The sequence below is a fragment of the Zea mays genome, chromosome 1, assembly GCF_902167145.1.
Source record: "Zea mays cultivar B73 chromosome 1, Zm-B73-REFERENCE-NAM-5.0, whole genome shotgun sequence".
In the NCBI taxonomy this organism is placed as follows: Eukaryota; Viridiplantae; Streptophyta; class Magnoliopsida; order Poales; family Poaceae; genus Zea; species Zea mays.
The window spans coordinates 251,510,236-251,523,391 of NC_050096.1; the positions used below are offsets into that span (position 1 = coordinate 251,510,236).

Genomic DNA, 13,156 nt, shown 5'->3' on the forward strand with positions numbered 1-13,156 from the left:
GTTAATACAATGGGTAGGCGATGACATAGAACAAGTACATGCTGATGTATCGGCCTGCATCGCTGTGGCCGATGCCCCTGTACTCTGGACTTATGAGACTGCTACATGTCTCACAGGAGTAGATTTTTCTGATTATCATTTCATAAGTATAGATAAGAAAGGTTTCATTCCTGTAATGCTAGAGCCGATGGAGAATCGGCTAAATCCTAAATGAAGTATAAATAATGAATACACACAAAGTTCATAAGTCTTTGGTCACGGACAGTTCGGCTTCCAAGGCCGGATGGTCTGGTCTTTCACAAAAGGGTTCAACCTGTAAGACCGAACATCTATCGCAGCGAAAAGACAGTATTACAAATGATCCGGTCCCCGAGACTGGAAAGTCCGCCGTCACACAAAGATCATCTAATTCCTCTGTAGGGAACATGATAGAGGAATTCAGAGATCTTGATAAACTAGGACAGGGGTTTACATCGGCCGATCCTTTGGAGGAGATTGACATAGGAGATGGTAAAACTCCAAGGCCGACTTTTGTAAACAAGACCCTGGAGACCGATCCTAGAGATGAGATGATCGGTCTATTGAAGGAATATTCAGATTGCTTTGCGTGGAATTATACTGAGATGCCTGGATTAAGCCGAGAGATCGTAGAGCATCGGCTGCCTATTAAATCTGGTTTCAGACCTTTCAAGCAGAGAGCTAGAACATTTCGTCCAGATCTTCTCCCACACATCAAGGACGAAATCCACCGGTTGCTAGAAGCTGATTTTATCAGACCTTGCAGATACGCAGAGTGGGTCTCCAACATTGTGCCGGTGGAGAAGAAGGAGTCAGGTAAACTTAGAGTATGCATTGATTTTCGCAATTTAAATAGAGCAACTCCTAAAGATGAATATCCCATGCCCATAGCCGACACATTAATCAATAATGCATCAGGAAATAGAATTATTAGCTTCCTTGATGGTAATGTCGGATATAATCAGATTTTCATGGCCGAAGAAGATGCGTCTAAAACGGCCTTTATATGTCCAGGCTTCATTGGTTTATTTGAGTGGGTTGTCATGACATTTGGTCTGAAAAACGCTGGTGCTACTTATCAGAGAGCTATGAATTTGATCTTCCATGAATTGTTAGGAAACACTGTGGAAGTTTACATTGATGATATTGTAGTCAAATCGGCTGAGTTTAGTTCTCATATAGCTAATTTGCGCAAAGCCTTTGATAAAATGCGTCGGTATGGTTTGAAAATGAACCCACGTAAATGTGCTTTTGGAGTATCGACTGGTAAGTTTTTAGGATTTGTCATCCATGAATATGGTATAGAGATAGACCCTAACCGAATCAAGTCTATTCGGAATGTGGGACCTCCGACCTGTAAGGTTGAGGTATAGAAGTTTCTCGGCAAGGTGAATTATTTACGAAGGTTTATTTCTAACTTAGCCGGGAAGATTGATGCGTTCACCCCTATTCTTCGGCTTAAGAATGATGCCGAATTCGCTTGGGGGCAGAACAACAAGAAGCATTTGATCTCATCAAAAAATACTTATCTTCGGCTCCCGTATTAAAAGCACCACGAGCAGGAGTACCATTCCGATTATACATTGTCGCTGAAGATAGGGTCATTGGGGCTGTTCTGACACAAGAAACTGAGGGGAAGGAGCATGTGGTGACATATCTAAGCCGAAGATTGGTGGATGCTGAAACAAGGTACACTTTTATTGAGAAGTTATGCTTATGCTTGTTTTATGCATGCACCAAATGTAGATGTTATTTATTGTCTAGTCATTGCACTGTTTCTGGTCAAACCGATGTGATCAAATACATGTTACATAACCCAATTATGAGTGGTAGAATTGGTAAGTGGGCTTATGCACTCATAGAATATGACTTGGCCTATGAACCATTGAAATCTATGAAAGGCCAAGTCGTAGCGGATTTCATTGTAGAACATCATATTAATGATATTCATAAACTAGACATGTCATACCTCACTATTACTCCTTGGACTTTATATTTTGATGGATCAGTTTGCAATGAAGGGCAAGAGATTGGCATTGTGCTTGTTTCGCCAAGTAATGTCTGTTGGGGACTTGTTCTCAAATGCTAAGAGTTAAGAACAAGGCAACATAAAAAGTGTTAAATGTTAAAGTCCTTCGTCCTTCAAGACGTTATATCTCTTCGGATATAATGAATTCCGGACGAAGGTTATGAAGGAAGAGACCTTCGTAAGCTCAATAGATGATAAAGAAGAATGCGTATATGAAATATAAATAATAATACAGATATTATCATCAACTTATTTTTTATTTGCATTATCATATCCATAATAACAAATTATAATGTACCTTCGGATTGACGGAAAGTAAAGGTACAGGCGTGATGAGGAAAGCAAATGCCAAGTCAGCGTGAACAGTATGGGAGTACTGTTCATCTATTTATAGGCACGGGACGCAGCCCGTGTAAAATTACATTAATGCCCTTTACATTTATCAGTAACTCTATAGTAATCCTTCGAGGTCTAATTTGACTTTTCATCTTTAAGTCGGTTCCCCTTTCCTGCTGTCATGCCGAAGCTTTTCTGTGCATAGCTTCGTGATCATCTTATCCTTCGTCATGATCGCCTTCCGTCCCACTCAAGCTTCGTCTTGACCATGCTCTTGTATACCCGTAACCCGATACCGAAGATACCTGTTCGCATATTTCACTTGGAAAACATTGTCAAATCATATTTTTGAGGACCTTCGGAAGCCGAAGGCCCCCAACAATGTCTCCTTTGACTTCTCTAGCCGATTAAAAACTTATTGCACTAACAATCAAGCCGAATATGAAGCCATTTTGTTCGGTTTAGGACTTTTAAATTGTATGGGAGTAAAACATGTAAAGGCATTTGGTGATTCTCAGCTAGTCGTCCATCAGGTGTTAGAAGAATATCAATGTTTTGATGGTACTCTAAATAGTTACCTTGAAAAATGTTGGAGCATAATCCATTCTTTTGACGAATTCAGTATTCGGCATATCTCTAGAGTTGAGAATCATAGAGCTAACGATTTGGCACAAGATGCATCAGGTTATCGGATAAAGAGAGGGAAATTTCACAATACTGAAAATCTGATAACTAGTGCAGGGCCAAATCCCCAGGTCGCGAACCGTCCGCGTGATGACGCCGGACCGTCCGGGGTTACCAAGGAAGTTTTCCTAATCGATCCGGTCGATAATGAAGCCGATGCAGGAGATTGGAGAACGCCCATAACTAGTTATTTACGAAATCCCAATGTTAGGACAGATAAGAACATTCGGTGTACAGCTTTCAAGTATGTTTTGATGAGTGATGAACTCTACCGCCGAACAGTCAACGACGTCCTGCTTAAGTGCTTGGGCCCAGATGATGCTATATTAGCCATGACAGAAGTACATGAAGGAATTTGTGGTACCCATCAATCGGCTCCAAAGATGAAGTGGTTGTTGCGAAGGTCTGGTTTTTATTGGCCTAATATGATAGCTGATTGTTTCAAGTACTACAAGGGTTGCCAAGTGTGTCAAAAATTCGGTGACCTACAGTTGGTCCCTGCAGCCGAATTACATCCTATCATCAAGCCTTGGCCGTTCAGAGGATGGGGATTAGACTTTATTGGAGAAATTCATCCTTCATCATCAAAGGGACATCGGTTCGTGTTAGTTGCCACTGACTATTTCACCAAATGGACTGAAGTCGTTGCTCTGAAGAACATGACGCACAAGGAGGTAATTGAGTTCGTAACTGAGCATATTATTCACAGATTCGGCATTCCCTAGACCTTGACTACAGATCAAGGGACTTCTTTTATGTCAAAGGAGATACATGAGTTTGCTGAATTATATAGAATTAAATTGCTTAATTCATCTCCATATTATGCTCAGGCCAATGGACAGGCCGAGTCTAGTAATAGGACATTGATTAGCTTGATAAAAAAGAAGATATCGGATAATCCTAAGCATTGGCATAAGATTTTGTCCGAAGCTTTATGGGCTCATAGGATATCTAAACATAGTGCTACTAAAGTTTCTCCTTTTGAGCTTTTCTATGGGCAGGAAGCAGTGTTGCCTGTGGAAATAAGTTTGAATGCTGTCAGGTTCGCCAGACAAAATGATCTAACCATCACTGATTATTACAATTCAATGATGGATAACATTGATGAGGTGACCGACAAGAGGGTGATAGCTTTGGGAGCAATAGAAAAGGACAAGATCATGGTAACCAGGGCCTACAACAAGAAGGTCAAAGCAAAGTCATTTCAAGTAGGGGACCTGGTGTGGAAGACCATCCTGCCTCTAAGGAATAAAGACCAGAAGTTTGGAAAATGGTCGCCAAGCTGGGAAGGTCCTTATAAAGTAAAATAGGTAATATCTGAACGCCTATTTACTACAAACATTGCAAGGCATGGATTTACCCAAAGCTTTGAATGGACGTTTACTCAAGCAGTATCATCCTAGTATGTGGCAAGATGCTTAAGAAAGCCGATGTGATCACATCAGATTAAGGTGCTTTTGGTTTGCCTAGCTCCACCAAAAGGCAGGGGGCATATGTTTGGCACCAAAATGAGCACGCGGACTGTCCGGCCCTGAGGCCGGACAGTCCGCGGTCCGGACAGTCCGCGCCCATGGGCCGGACGGTCCGCGCATGCGCAGAATAGATTAGGGTTCTGATTTTTGTGCTATGTTTGTTAGCTAGATTCGCGGAATTAGCTCGGAATTCAGTTGTGTAAAGGGTCCAGCCCCCCTCCTCTATAAATAGAGAGGTATACGACCGATTTGTAATGATAAATCGAATCAAACACTTCTATTTCGCATTTTATCCTAGGATTAGTTCTAGTCTAGTTTAGGTTTAGCCTCTCGATCTCCAAATTCTCGCTTCTCTTCGACTCTACGCCGATTAGAAGAGTCTAGGTCGGCCTGCCGAGCCTAGACATCACCTAGGATCTCTCCTCCCCGACGGGGTCCCTCACGGGAGCGAGATCCAGGCCGTCGTCGGCGACTTCCGCCGCCTCTGCGTACGCGTGGACCGTCCGGCCCCCAGGGCGCGGACCGTCCGGCAGAGGACCCTAGCCCCTGCGCCAGGTCGCAGACCGTCCGGCCCCAGGCCGCGGACCGTCCGCGCCTGACCAGAGAGCACTGCCACGGTTCTTGTTGAGTGTTTGACGCTCCGAAAAGGCGTCAACAAGCACCCTACTTTTGTATTGCAAAAGGTCACTATGCTCATACAAACATATGCCAAGAATTCTTGAGATGAATTTGAATTTTCCCTTTTCAAAAACATGTGTTTTCAGATTTTTCCCAAATAAAGAAAAAGGAAGAAATTATTTTTTTATAAAAATAATCACCATGAAGTACATCCAAACTTTGCAAATAAAAATTTCTCAGATTTATTCTAATTTTCTAGACAATTTTGAAGTGATTTGGACTTAATTTGATATGAATTTGAAAATCAAATTTAAAACCCTATTCTAAAAATGGGAAAAGTCAAAATAATGCGATCGAACGGCCTAGACGAATTTTGGTCCAACCCCGTGCATGCCCATAATCTATCCCCCCTCTCTCTATCTTACGACCTGGTCCTGCCAATCAGTGTCATTCCCTTCACGCGCCGAACTGTGTCGATGATATTAGGGTCCCACTTGTCATCCCTAATTTCTCGCTCCCTCTCTTTGTTCGTCGACGAGCAAATTGTTGCCGATCTCATCCCTACGAGACCGGACCGTCATCTCCACGACCGCCAATCAATGACGAGGATCTTGCGTATTCATCCTAGCACTTGCTCCCTCCTTTCTTCCTTGGATAGAAGCTCCTTAAACGCGAATGACTTCATCATCAATCAATGGCGACCCATGGTCGTGCTGCCTTCGTCGTCACTCCCTCCCATTCATCAATGTCATGGTCCTATAAAAGCCAATCCCATTCATCTTCCTTCTTTGTATAATTCCCAAGAATCTCATTACATATTGTTTCTATTAATTCCAACCATTCGGCACAGGGATTGCTGAAGCTTTTCTGAAATTTAAACTGGTAGGGAAGTCATACAAGTTCATATTTATTCCCTTCTTCCTTTTTCTTCGACATCCCCCACCCAGTAGAATTTGGAAATATTTTGTTGGCCAGATATTCTTGTACCAAGTCCCGATACTAATATGCTCCGCCACAACTCTGAATTCCATTTCGGCCAACTGGCAGGGGGACCCGAGTTACATGTTGCACAAGGGCCGTGTCATGCCGAAGTTTAGTTTCAAGGGACTCATCACCATAGTCATAAGCTTCTCCCTCTTCTTCTCGCCAGCTTTCACGTAAAACCATTCATTTGTCCAGCCAGTCGACCCTTGGTGCGATAACCAATCACAGGTGCTTTAGTATCCTTTCGGTATGCAAAGTTGTAACATCTGAAGTTCTTGTGCAGCCCATCAGCTCTAGTCTTCGTCTGGTAGTGGAGTTAATGCATCCAGCATAAACCTTCAGCGTTGGCACTCTTCCCTTGGCTTCGGAGAGCCCATATATACACACTAAGTCTAACTATGACATTTGGGGTGAGTTGATGAAGATAGATCCCGAACTTCTTTAAAACCTCACCGATCATCTCGTATAGGGGGAACTGAAATCCTGTTGTAAAGAAGCTTTTGAAAACTACGACTTCGTCATCTCTTGGTTTTGGAATCACTTCTTCCCCAGCAAACCGAACTAGTTTGTCATCATTCTCTCCAAAATATCCTAATTTCTTCATTAAAACCAAATCTTCTGCTTTAACCGTGGATTTCCCAAACTCAATATGGCTGGGTTTGCTCGGGATTAAATGCCATCATCATCTTCGTTATCACTATCAACTTCGGTAGTAGTTGGTTCACCTTCGGCACCAGCAACATCTTCTGTTCGAATTGAGTCTTTTTCTTCTTGTACAATTAACCCATAACGTTTCATCATTTCTAAGATGGGGGCCGTCTCAGAAGTTCCAGCCTCTTCTCCTTCGCGTGCTACTCAGTCAGTAGATCTCACTCTAGCCATTTCAGTTTTTATGAGACAAAGCTACACTCAACTAATTGGACGTCTGTCCGAAGCTTATACAGCAAGTTTACAAAAACCAGGAAGCTTCGACGTTAGTAAAAAATTTCAGCAGCACAACGGCACAGTAGCATTGAATGATGTGATAACTTCTCACCAGCTTGTTTGTTTATATAGCCCCGCAGGTGAAGAAGGCGAACCACCGAGACGCACACACTGGCTGATTGGTGGATCGGTAAGTGCCGTAAATTTTATATTTATTTTTTTATAAAAAGCTCAGGGAAGGTGTTTTTCGGACCTTTGGCATCCATAAGCCTTCGTATTTTTCGCGGATCGAGCTCGTTATGAAAAAACGACCTAACACCGCGAAGGGGCTACTGTCGTGGGTCTTCTTCTCCGCCGAAGGTCCTCAAGACGAAGACATTGTTTGTTAGCGATGTTGAGGATCTTCTTCTCCACCGAAGGTCCTCAAGACGAAGACATCATTTGTAAGCGATATTGAGGATCTTCTTTTTCGTCGAAGGTCCTCAAGACGAAGACATTGTCTGAAAGCGACAAATGCCGAAGCTACAGCCGAAGAGCGACAACTTCGGCTTAAGGTGGCGACGAAGGTCAAACATGATGCCGAGTCGAAGAGGAAAAGACTAGTTAATTCATGATGATTTATGTTATGGTTATGAGTACATATTAAGGTCATAAATGTATTTTTACTCGGGTTGTGTCCCGTGCCTATAAATAGGTGAACAGTACCCGTATTGTTCACGCTGGATTGTAATCGCTCTCACGTCAAAACCTTCAAACAAGACGAATGTATCAATGTAATATAAATTATGTTAATGATCATATGTTTTTCATGAAATAAATATATGGATAATGAATGGATACCATATATTGTCTCTATAAACTTTCATTCTCGTGAATGGTGAAGGTGTATCCTTTATGACCTTCGTCCGAAAATCATTATATCCGAAAGGAGATAAAACTTCGAAGGATGAAGGTCCTTAATTTTTAACAATTGTGTTGCATTGTTATTGATTCACAGTATTTGAGAACAAGTGACCAACATGTCTGATGGCTTAGGTCGTCAGAAATTTACATACTATTGTGATTACCCAATTTTTTTCGTCATAAAATTTGCATATGCATGGCACAAATGAAAGAATTGCCTAACAGATATATATACACAATGAAGTATTTAATAAACATAGATATGAGGCATACAAAGACACGAATGCTAGCCACACACGTACGTGGATCAAATAGGTCCATGTATGTGCAGCATCATAGCATCCTGGTTGTTAACTATACCTCGCACACGTTACATACTTACATCATTGTACAACTATTTTACAAATAATCCATGCGGAAACATGTCCAGATCCCAGCTGATGTGTGCATGTGCTTGTTGCCATACATCCATCTGAAAAGTCGTTACGTGATCTCTAGATCTCATACGAGATTCCAACTTTCAGTAGCTTGCCATGCGGAATCGACAGCATCTTCTCCCCTTGCATGAAGTTCTTCCTCAGGAAGGAGTATATGTAGTTGACCGCAATCTTCTTAATGAGCGAGGACTGAGGCCTGGCCACCACCTCGGTCTCTCCAAGTATGTACACCACACCTTTCTCTGCTTCTCTCTGAATCACCATCTGTTCCTCCTCGATCCTGGCCAACTCCTCAATATTCATCTTTGATGCCTGCTCATGAACCATCGCAAACTTGAACATATATACATATACTACAATATAGATAGATCACTGAAACTTAGATTCTGTCACGTAGGTTCTGTCATCACCTGCTGAAACTGCGGTAGACGATTGCTGCTGGCACCATGGGACAGCTCGGAGAAGGACTGGATGGGCGTGATCATCTCCTCAGCATAGACGGCGTGCCTTCCGGAAGGCTTCTCCCGGGACAAGCTCTGGTCACGAGAGACCGGATAGCTGACGTTCTGCATCTCGTGCACCGAGTAGAGGTTGACGTCTCGCACGTAGCACTGGAGGCTCTCGAGCAGCGCGGCGACGAAGTCCTGCGCCTCGTCGCCGAGGGAGTCGCGGTACCCGTACCGCGCCACGCAGCGGAACACCCTGAACTCCCTGGGCTCCACCACCTGCCGGAACAGGAAGCGCTCGGAGGCGTCGACGTGGGGGACGTGCAGGTGCTTGATGGAGACGAAGACCAGCACCGAGTGGATCGCCGGGACCTTGTCGACGAGGTGCGGGAATATGGGCGGGACGCCCTGCACCAGCTCGGTGTAGAAGAGCCCGACTCCGGGGACGCTCTTCAGGTGGTCGCGCTTCTCGGCGAGCAGCTTCTCGGCCTTGGCCGGCGACAGCGTGTGCCTCAGCTCGTACTTGTACCGTTTGACGTGCACGTAGTGCCAGACGACCATCGCCGCCATCAGGACCGCCGACATGGCCACGGGGACGTAGGGTCCGTGGGTGAACTTGTACAGCACGGAGGATAGGTAGATGGACTCGGTGGGAACGAAGACGACGAAGAAGAGCGCGATCCACCAGACGTTGACTCTCCACACCAGGAGCATCACGATTGTCATCAGTAGCGTCGTGATGAGCATCACGAGGATCACACAGATCTCTGCATATACATTCACTGTCATGAGGAGACAGACATGCATGATAGATGGCTAGCTAGCTTGAGAGGCTTGTAAAAAAAGCACATACCATGGGCCTTTCCGATGATGGTGGTTGTCTTGAAACTGACGGTCACCAGGCAAGCAGCGACGCAAAGCAGCAGGTTGACCTGGGGAACGTAGAGCTGTCCGTGGTACCGCTTGGACGTGTGCAGTATCCGAACCCTCGGGAAGCAGCTGAGCGTTTGCAAGTGCGAAACAGTTGCGAACGCGCACGAGATCATTGCCTGGCTTCCTATGATGGACGCCGCGATTGCCAAGATAAACGTCGGCCAGAACAGAGCGCCTGAATGTTGGACAATTATTATTATTTATTATAGTGAAACAAGAGATGTAACAAATGTGTTTTAGCGAGTATATATTTATATATGTATATGCTTACTCGGAGTTGATCTGAAAAAGGTGTCAGCAAAATGTTCGGGGTGCTTCCTTAGGTATGCCGCTTGCCCGATGTAAGTAAGCAATACAGATGGCAGTAATCCAAGGCTAAAGCTGAACTGAAAAAGGTTCCAATAAAAGAAAAGTTGTTCAGTGAAGGTTTAGGTATGTATATATCTGTTTTTTTTATATCACTTCATTAGCCAATATATGAAGTTATGAACCTTATTACATACGTATTATTATGTTACTAGTACTATATATATATATTTATATCTGCATCGTCAAAGCCTTTTAATTTGGCATATATATACCTGAATGGATTTAATGCTGAAGTATCCCAGATTCGCAAAGAGAGCTTCTGTTCCTGTGAAGAGTAATAATACGTACATGCACACGGCAGTACGGCACACATCAAAAACAAGTTCTTTACTAAGGCCTAAGCCGGCCGCGCTAATTAAGCTAGAATTTGCAAACAATTTATAACCTGTAAAAACAAGGAGGATGTCACCAAGCGAGACCCATCCGTCCTTCTTGTTCCTCCTGAAGTAGTCGACGATGTACTTGGGGTTGAACGATCTGAGCACACCAGCATCGTATTTGACTAGGTTGTAGAGCCCAACTCCTCCGATCAGAAGCAGCCACAGCAGGATGATCGGCGCGAACGAGTAGCCGACTTTGTCGGTTCCAAAGCGCTGGATCGCGAACAGGAGTACCAGAATCGCCACGGTGATCCACACGGTCTGGTCTGCGCGAAGATTTAATAAGACACGCGATCGAGCTTTGCTTTTAGCTGATGATCGAGACCATTTGCTAGAGCTGATGTCTTCGTTCTAAGCGTAGGTTAGGTTGAGAGTTTCAGGGATATCGTCGTTACCTGTGGTCAAATCTGGCACCTTTTCCTTCAAGCCACTGACAGCCGAGAGCACTGGCAAGAATCAGATGACATTGTTAAGAACAGATGTTGAGCGGTTGATATATATTACCTGTAAAAATTATACAGAAGAGTTTCTTTTTTTTGGGGGGTCATATTCATATATGCAGTAGTACCCGAAATCGGAGGAGTTAGAACAGCATCGCTGATGACCATCGCAATTGCCAGGATTGTAAGCAGGAAGAGAGAGATCTTGGCCGACTTGCTTGTCTCGAGCAAATGCTTGAGCCAGTGAGCCCTCCGCAGTGCGGCTGACGGCGGCTTTCCATGGCTGGTGCAAGTGTAGCCGGAGACCAGCTCGTCTTCGGCCTGGTGGTTCGGGAGCAGACTCACCTCGGCGTACCTCGAAATCAAAGAGTAGAGCGCGAACGTTCCTCCTGACAGCAGGACCATGCATATATATGGATCTCAAGTCAAATAAACTGCATATATAGCATGCATGCATCCTCGGACAAAAAAGGAAGAATGGAAATTGTATATGCAGCAGGCACCACTGACCATCCCCGTCGTCGTTGGCGTGGAGCGCGACCAAGACGATCTTGACGACGGTGAAGAGCAGGAAGCTGTAGATGATGAGGGAGAGCACCCCCAGGATGTCGTCGGGGTGGCCAACACCGCCGTGGGCGAAGGTGGTGGAGTAGACATAGAGCGGCGAGGTGCCGAGGTCGCCGTACATGATGCCCACGCACTGGAACGCCAGCCGCAGCGTCGTGCCCCAGCTATCCTGTGCATGCATGCACACATACGCCGGTCGTCGTATATAGATATAGTCAGGACATACAGTACCACGACGTGTCTATGCTTAAAAACCCCGTTTATTTGTATATTGGATTATTATTTGAGGAAAATAATAGGCCGGAACCGTACGTACATGATCGTGAGAGTGTCCTCCTGCGCCACGGTGGTGACCGCCCGTCACCGCCTCCCGGAACAGCGAGTCCTGCCGATCCACCACGGACGACGACGACGAGTACAGGCTGCCGCTCTCGACGTCGACGACCGCCGCGGCCGCCGGGCGGTGGTCGACCTTCTCCTCTCCACCTCTCTCGGCAGTAGCGAGAACCATCGCTCGCTCACTATGTGTCGTTCCACGGGCTAACCGCCGTACGTACCCGAAGGGCAGCAGCGATAGATTGGGATTCTTCTCTTCCTTATTACTAGCTAGCTAGCTAGTTGCTTTACTCGTTCTCTGATCTACGACATAGCTCATCATCCGAGCTCGACAGACGCTGCCTTATATAGGCAGACTATGTGTCGTGTGGCTGCTGCTATACGTACTACGCCGGTTGGTTCCTCCGATCCACGTGATTTTTATTTGCTAATGGCTTACAACTGCAGCTAAGCTATAGCTTGCTTTTCGTTCTGCCATTTCTTAACGCCAAGTTGCTCGAGAAAACGTACGTACGGAGCTCAACTAGTTTAATTATGTCTGTCGCTCTACCGTTTTGCCACTGACTTTGCTTGCGCTGCCACCGTTTACTTGCGCTCACAATGGCGCGCGACGACGACGAGCGAGCGAGTTGCGAAATTTGACTCGGCAGCACATGCATATGCATGTACGTACTCGCACACGCCACGCGCCAAATCGATGCCCCGGATTTTATTTATACGACGACGCATCTCGCCGCCCTACTAGCTATATATATCTATGGCGACGACGACGGGATGAGTGGGACACGACGGGACGATGGACGGCCGACAAGAGCGCCAGCTAGATAGATAGCTAGCAGTACGCTTATTCAGTTTTGCACGGGTCAAACCTCATTTGTTTCGTGTTTGCTTTTATCTAGTCTTAACTAGCTAGTAGTTATTTATTGTTCAACGTGGGTTACGTATCAAGTGATACGATGATAAGCTGACATTTTCACCAATATTGACTTGTTGTTAGTATGTTTCAGGGGATCTTAATTAACTAATTACGTGTTAATTGTTCCTGGCTCTCAATTGCCTTTTTCCTTCTTGTTGCTTGCTTTGTTTTTTTTTTTCTATTCGTGCATACCTCAATTCAGTGTAAAAGGTCGATTGAACATGTGCTCCTGCATGGGCTATAAAACCGCGGTGGTAATAGTAGCGGTGATACAAACAGTCTTTAGCAGTGTTACTTCTTCCAACAGTACCCTCGTACGTGTACGCCTCTCTTTCCTATCCATATATAACCTGAACTAAACAGC

At 45.0% G+C, this 13,156-nt stretch overlaps 1 protein-coding gene across 2 annotated transcripts; it reads right to left on the bottom strand.

The window, feature by feature from the left end:
• Positions 1-8,174: 8,174 nt before the first annotated feature.
• Positions 8,175-12,198, bottom strand: LOC103643618 (uncharacterized). 2 transcript variants are annotated; one of them, XM_020539988.2, is made up of 10 exons: positions 11,857-12,198; positions 11,484-11,709; positions 11,102-11,362; positions 10,929-10,979; positions 10,539-10,799; positions 10,366-10,418; positions 10,056-10,170; positions 9,705-9,959; positions 8,816-9,618; positions 8,175-8,717 (listed from the first exon to the last, which is right to left on the bottom strand). In XM_020539988.2, exons 1-10 carry the CDS (start codon positions 12,049-12,051, stop codon positions 8,463-8,465), a joined length of 2,475 nt encoding a protein of 824 aa, XP_020395577.1. In that variant the 5' UTR covers positions 12,052-12,198; the 3' UTR covers positions 8,175-8,462. The 2 variants fall into 2 exon arrangements, with proteins under 2 accessions (XP_020395577.1, NP_001288539.1); NM_001301610.1 differs by having other exon boundaries at positions 8,463-8,738; positions 8,816-9,633; positions 11,857-12,051.
• Positions 12,199-13,156: the final 958 nt, after the last annotated feature.

Bases quoted from the DNA above. Each gene is read 5' to 3' on its own strand.
- LOC103643618 (NM_001301610.1), bottom strand. From the start codon at position 12,051: ATGGTTCTCGCTACTGCCGAGAGAGGTGGAGAGGAGAAGGTCGACCAC. The intron at 9,960-10,055 runs GTAAGCATATAC...TCCAACATTCAG, and splicing joins CTTTTTCAGATCAACTCCGA to GCGCTCTGTTCTGGCCGACG. The intron at 9,634-9,704 runs GTATGTGCTTTT...TCCTCATGACAG, and splicing joins CATCATCGGAAAGGCCCATG to TGAATGTATATGCAGAGATC.